Source organism: Glycine soja, chromosome 9 (assembly GCF_004193775.1).
Source record: "Glycine soja cultivar W05 chromosome 9, ASM419377v2, whole genome shotgun sequence".
In the NCBI taxonomy this organism is placed as follows: Eukaryota; Viridiplantae; Streptophyta; class Magnoliopsida; order Fabales; family Fabaceae; genus Glycine; species Glycine soja.
The window spans coordinates 42,634,317-42,641,749 of record NC_041010.1 but is presented as its reverse complement, the minus strand read 5'-3'; the positions used below and the strand labels follow the sequence as shown (position 1 = coordinate 42,641,749).

The 7,433-nt window shown below is 34.8% G+C and overlaps 1 protein-coding gene across 1 annotated transcript; it reads right to left on the bottom strand.

Moving 5' to 3' along the window:
- Positions 1 to 3,036: 3,036 nt before the first annotated feature.
- On the bottom strand, positions 3,037 to 6,601 carry LOC114424996 (auxin-induced protein 10A5-like). Its single transcript, XM_028391708.1, has 2 exons — positions 6,237 to 6,601; positions 3,037 to 3,465 (listed from the first exon to the last, which is right to left on the bottom strand). The coding sequence occupies exons 1-2, from the start codon at positions 6,489 to 6,491 to the stop codon at positions 3,172 to 3,174; spliced, it is 549 nt and encodes a 182-aa protein (XP_028247509.1). The 5' UTR covers positions 6,492 to 6,601; the 3' UTR covers positions 3,037 to 3,171.
- Between the last annotated feature and the right edge of the window lie 832 nt (positions 6,602 to 7,433).

Sequence of the window (7,433 nt, the reverse complement as noted above, 5' to 3'; positions counted from 1 at the left end):
GATACCTAACCCAGACTATTGTCCTCCAAGACAAAGACGACATTACAGGTTTGTTATTACATTAGCTAAAATTTCATTTTTGATGATCTATAATATTTATACTCACCTTTATTATGATTCAGGTCAATCTCACCAAGGATAGAAAGTATAGGAATCGATCATACTATAGATCACCTTATGCATCAAGAAGCTGCAACCGAAGTAGGAGTTATAGCAGAAGCAAGAGTTACAGTAGGAGCTTGAGCCAAAGTCCAGGCTACTCTAGGTGATTAACTTGATAACCATGGTGGTGGATGCGCTGGAAAATGCTTTAGTTTTCATATATGTATTTTGTTAGAACAAAAACAAAAAGAAAAGAGAAGGAGCATGGTTACTAAGTTGCATACAACATGATCAAACATGGTCTAATGTTATGATAACATTAATACTAATTATACACAAAGTGATTGCTACATACTTCCGTTACACACTAATCAATTATAGTGCATGCTTGAGTCCAAATTAAATTACAGAAAAAGTTACAAAATAATCATAAATTCACCTTTGACATAGCATATATTCCTAAAGTTACAAAATAATCATAAATTCATGTTTGACATAAGGTAGTGAAAGACCAATAGGCCAAACCAATAGCTGAACATCAGCCACTCATGAAGTATCATATGCCAAAATATTAAAATTAGATCATATTAGCAAGCACACCCATGATATTGTATATTCATTTAAAAGTAACATTTATGCAAGTTTTGTGTCATGCTAATCATGGTTAGGTTGTCATGGTAAAATATAATATAATGCACATTACCTTGCTATGAAAATAGGGGATAAAAAATTGACACTCAGTTGCTCACTATAGTTAAAGAATATTTAAATAATTTATTTGTATTATTATAAAAAAAATAATTTAAACTATATCAAATAGCTACAAGATGAGAGGAGATTAATTACTTGAAATAGGTGTTTCATCATATCAAATTATTCTCATAACTACTCTCCCTCTTGATGCTTCTGCCGTTGGCTAACCAAATGGTCAAACATCTCCACGACCTCTGTCACGTTGGTCAATTATCTTAATATTGAAAAAAGATTGTGATATTCATAACCAACTCCTTAAATTTTTTTTTTTTTTACCTTTAGGCAATGAATAATTAAGAGCATATCTTATTTAAGTTAAAATTTATTCATATTGTGAAAAATATTGTTTAACTATAAAGTTGAGTTAGAAAAAAACTTTCTTGTAGATTGTAGTTGCAAGTTTGTATTAAGAGCTTTCTCTTCTAAAAGAGGAAGGTGAGTTAAGTAACCATGATTGTATAATGTACTTGGAAGAGGCAAAGTTGTGTTGCTACATTTGGACCTATTATTAGAATTTATGAAATTAAGGAGGTGAAATGAAATTTCATGAAGCAACATATACATTAACAAATATGGAGATAAATAAATTAACAAAAATATATAATGACTTTATTTGTTAATATTAGCGTATTTTAAGTTTCTGGGTGATACACCTTCAAATGTTGATCTGATGCCTTTGAGTTATATATACCTCTGACTCTTATGCTTATTTTTCTCCCGGACCATGTTGTCAACCAAGGACTAACAATATATTTTAAAATGTCTACATGTATCCCTAAAGTGAGGCAATGTGATTATTTAAACAAAGGAACATTCTGAAGACACAAATTCATCAACCTTATTAATTAAGCCTAACAAAAGTTCACATTCACTTAAAATTATATAAAACACTAACAGTTCAACTTTTACACAAGTGTGTGTGTGCGTACTTGTTTGTTTATTTGGTTTCCGGCTTATAAAATGACAATAGTAAAGAAGAGGACAAAAATAACACTTATGTCTATTAGATTTGAATTTAAATTCCAATGACTAATTCGAATTTGAATTTCAACTTAATAAAAAAAACATTTTTCATATGAAGAAATATAAATTGTTTACATACCATCATTTGGATGCACCTTTTTGCTAATCTCCTTCTTCTTTCCAAGTTAAGTTATATTGTTCTTTTGCCCTGTCTATCCTCTTTTCATATTTTTGCATCTATCAATGGGAAAATCTACACATTAGAAAAATAAATATATCACAAAAGTGAAACTATAAATCAACAAAACTCAGTATCAAAAGTCTTACCTGTGTGTAGGACCAAAACTTTAAAGTATGCGATTGTGGAGAGGCTCTCACTATACAATGCAGTATGCGATTCAGGGAGTGTCCTGCGATTCAGTCTTTCATGTGAAGATGCTTGCACATCCCCAAATTCGTTTGTCCGAGTTTTCGTCGAGTGTCGCACGATTTGGAGGGTCTGACCGAGGTTTCATGGAGTGTCTGCGATTGGGAGAGTGTCCTGCGATTCGGTCTTTCATGTGAAGATGCTTGCACATCCCCAAATTCATTTGACCGAGTTTTCCTCGAGTGTCATGTGATTCAGAAAGTCTGACCGAGGTTTCGTGGAGTGTCGTACGATTCAGGGTTTGATGCGAAGAGGCTCGCACAACCCCAAATCCGTCTGATTGAGGTTATCGTCGGTTGCCATATGTGATTGGAGGTCATGCGATTCGGTTTTTGATGTGAATATGGTTCACGAAATACTACTGCTATAGTATCATCATCATAATCGCGAACGTAGAATGAATGAAGCGATCGAATTTCAAAAGGTTCTTCTGCGCCGAAGATCTGGGAGAGGACAAAGTTGTATGTGAAAAATCTTGAGATGAAAAACAGGTACGTAGAAGGGAATGCAGAAGACTGGGGCATCTGGAGGTGAGTATCACTCAATTGAAATGTATTGTATAGGGTTTTGGAAGATTGTGAGTATCACTCAATAGAAGAATGTTCTTCTTCTTCCACATCATCATGTTCGCTGACATGACAACGTAATATGAAATAGCTCAGCTTTTATATATTATTATAAATAGATATATGCTGATGATAGCCTGATATATATTAACTAGAATTTGATAAGGAAATTAAAATTGGTAAGGATTCTGCAAAATAAAAATGTCAAAAAACAAATGTCTTGTGTTGTATTCTCATTTGGGAACACATTCCAACTACCAATGGAACTATACAAGAAAATGGAAAATCTTTACGATAAACGAATATGCCTTCTGTACAAATTTGCCTAATCTAGTCGATCTCAGACTGCATTAGCATGATTTACAGCTCATTCAAGTTAGCGATGATGTTTAGGAACTCATCCTCCTTGCATGGAATTGTGAGACCACCCGTTGGCTGATCAAATCCAAATTCTTCTTCTGCTTGACTTAATAATTCTTGAAATGAAGGTTGGTTCAAGTATGATACTGGAATCATGAACCGCCTCATCTTATCTCCAACATAGACTGCAAAATAGCCTTTTTGTACTTCAACCCTCTTGGAGGCTGTTTGGGTTGTAGATAGCGATGCTTGTCTGATAATAGCAGGTATGCGGAAACCCATTGTTTTCTCTGGCTCCTCACAACAAACCGTACAATGGACTTGAATATGAAAGAAAGAAATATTTGAATTCTGATACTGGAGGAATGCAATGAATTGGGTACCCTGAGAACCCAAGAAATAGTGTATATATAGTTTCTATGTGCCTCTGAATCCAATTCAACAATGGATTACTTTTTGTCGTGGCCATGGTGGGGTCTACTTAGGGACAAAGGATCACATGGTATTATCTCAGAGATCTGTTTGAAGGATTAGGAAGTTCAATGGGAGTGTATACCCCACCTTCTTAGGTAATGGCAAACAAATTACGCACCTGACACCTAAAGTTTGTTCAAGCATTGTGATATAGCTAATCCAATGGTGGACATGCTTTAGACACGCCTCCTGCTTCTTTAAATAAGATGACAGTTCTCTCTCTCTCTCTCTCTCTCTATATATATATAAATATTCCACCATGTATCGACTAATATCATAGTGACAGTTAGCAACCAGTAAACCTTAAGCAGACCAGATTAATAGCTCTCTGCAATAGTGTTCAGAGATACGAAGAGAACCAATATTGAACACATAAATGAAGTTTCTGGTCCCCACCACCCTCAATCAGTGTCAACATGATCCAATTAGACTTTCTTTTTCAAAGATACAGAAGGTGGGACTTGCATTATCTACTATAACATGTTAGACTGATTCTTAAGATAAGTCCTCCAAGACAACACCATATACCTTGTCTTTCATTTGGTCCCATTACTCAAATCTCATATCCCTCCTTCACCAATAATTCATGTAGTTAGTGATTTCTTACATATCCTTTTATCCACACACACACACACATTCATGGCCTCAAGCATTTAGGACCAACACAAATCATTCGCGTCCAAAAGCATTCAAAGTTTTTCAAGACTTTTCTCAAACCATTTTCTTCTCAAGTCTATAAAACAATCAATACAACAATGGATTTTCGTTTACCTGGTATCAAAAAGGCATTATTTGCAGCCAATCAAGTATCATCAAAAGCAGGGGATGCACCAAAGGGCTACCTTGCAGTCTATGTTGGAGAGAAAATGAAGCAGTTTGTAATCCTTGTGTCATACTTGAACCAACCTTCATTCCATGACTTGCTGAGTCTAGCCGAGGAAGAGTTTGGGTATGGCATCCCATGGGTGGTCTCACAATTCCTTGAAGCAAAGATGTCTTCCAACGTTTAACTTCTTGCTTAAATGGACAATAAAACTCACACTTTAGTAGGCTGACATAGATTAGTAGTGACATTTTTGTACATTAGGCATCTTCTCAACTTGTAAAGAACTCCTTTTCTGAAGAAATACGGAAAAGAAAGACCATCAAATTGACAAAATCACAGTATATAATTTTATGTGTGCAATGGCAATATATTTAACTGATCATGCATCTCCTCTATGTTTTCTGTTTATTACTAAGAAGGTTCCTTTCCCTGTACAAGCAAGGTTGATTTCTGTTAAAAAAAACTATTTTCTGATAAATTTAAAAGCAAGCACAGAACATGTCATTCCTAACAAGGGTAGAGCAAAAGTATTTTCCTAGGATCTGGGAGAAAGATAGATTTATTTGGGACGAAGTTAAAATATATTTTATTAATTAATATACCTATGAAATTAATATTTTTGAGGTTCCAAGGAATCACCCATGAAGCACCGTCCCTGCTATTGCAGGTGCAAAATAACAATGGACTAAGCATTAAAGGTTTATTTTCCCCTTGAGTAACACGGGCCAACTCCTATGGCAAAAGCTTTCTCTTATACCATTGACATCTGGTATGGTATGACTTATTATCTATAACCCTATATCTGTAGAAGTCAAAGAGCCAATGCTTTTCTATGACTTATGTCTTTTATATAAGATGAAACTATGACCTTGCAGTGCAAGAAGCATAGGTTTAAAGTCTTCAAATCAAATAAAGAAAACGTCGTCTTGAAGCAAAACACTAGGTCTTGGTATGCAACAATTATGACTGACTATCAAATTATCATCCCAAAATATTTATACATCTAGACTTTTGAAGCCAGAGATTCAATTTCTCAATGTAATATAATAAAAAAAGACAATTTGGAAAGGGAGAAATAATAAGCCTGGATAATATATCAACTGTTTACTATTCATTGAAACTGTGGATCTGAGTTCTTATTTTCTGTTCACCATTGCTGTTAAATTTTGGGGCAATACAATAGTAATTATCCATGCTTTTCTGTCCAAGAAACAACTAGTAATCCATGTACTGGTGCTGATTGTGTTGTAAAACAGAAAAAATGATGACCTTTGGAAAATTATAATGATTTTATGGTGATAAAGGGTAGTAGAACAATAGGGAGTATAACTGAAGATAGTTACTATGTGTTCCTTAAAGCAGGAACTCAATGAGCCATGAATTATAAAAAAATTGTAGCAACAAGTGTCTAATTCTGTTTCATGACAATTGTGTTATGGATTCCTTGTTTGTGATCAAGGACGTATATTGAAATTAAAATAGGGCAGCAGTACCAACCATTAATCTCTAATATATGCTGATAGCCTGATATATATCCACTGAAATTTGATAATAATTTTAAAATTAGTTGGGATTTGGCAAAAGAAAAAAGTGTTTACACTATGTCTTGTGTTGTATTCTCATTCATCTTCCTTTGGAATCATACAAGGAAAGAAAATGGAAAACCTTTACAATAAAAGAATGTGCCTACTGTAAAAATTTGTCTCATCTAATCTATCTCAGTCTCCATTAACATGATTTACAACTCATTCAAGCGAGAGGTGACATTTAGGAACTCATCCTCCTGACATGGAATTGTGAGACCACCAGTTGGATGATCATATCCAAATTCTTCTTCAGCTTGATTTAATAATTCTTGAAATGAAGGTTGGTTCAAGTATGATACTGGAATCATGAACCGCCTCATCTTATCACCAACATAAACTGCAAGATAGCCTTTGGGAACTTCAACCCTCTTGGAGGCTGCTTGGGTTGTAGAAAATGATGCCCGTCTAATAATACCTGCTATGCGGAAACCCATTGTATTCTGTTGCTCAACACAACAAATAGTGCAAAGGACTAATTGTATATGAAAGAAATATTTGAATTCTGATACTTGAGAAATGCAATGACTTGTGTTGCTTGAGAACCCAAGAAATAGTTTATATATAGTTCCCAATGGCCTCTGCAATCCTATTCCACAATGAATTATTTTTTGATGAGGTCTACTAAGGGACAAAGGATCACATGATATTGTCTCACAGGTCTCTTTCAAGGATTAGGAAGTTCAATGGGTGTGCATATCCCACCTTCTGTGATAATGGCCAACCAATTTTCCACCCGAGAACCCGATGTGTGTTCATTCCTTAATTGTGATATAGCTAATCCAATGGTGGACAGGCTTTAGACATGTCACCTGCTTCTTTAAATAAGATATATTCTATGATGTACTGACTATTATCATAGTGACAATTAGCAAGCAGTAAACCTTATGCAGACCTGATTGACATCTAAAACTCGCATACATTAAGTTTTCTGCTGGGCCTTCCTTTAATAGTTGTCAACATGATCCAATTATATTTTCTTTTTCATAGATATATGTTTCTTTTCAAGTGGGGAAATCTGTTGGCCTTCACTTCAGAAGCTGTGGTCCATAGTTCTTAACATGATACGTTGATTATTGTGAAAGTCTTCTAAGACAACTCCATATGCCCTTGTCTCTTAGTCGGTCCCATTACTCCTATCTCATAGCCCTCCTTCACAGATAATTCATGTAGCCAACGGTTTCTTACATATCCTGTTATCTATCTATCTATCTATCTATATTCATGGCTACAAGCATTTAGGACCAAAAAAATCATTCATATCCTGAAGCATTCAAAATTCGAAAACCCTCCACTTCCAAGTCTATTTAGACCATTACCTTCTCAAGTCCCAACACATACTATACAACAATGGGTTTTCATTTATTAGGTATCCGAAG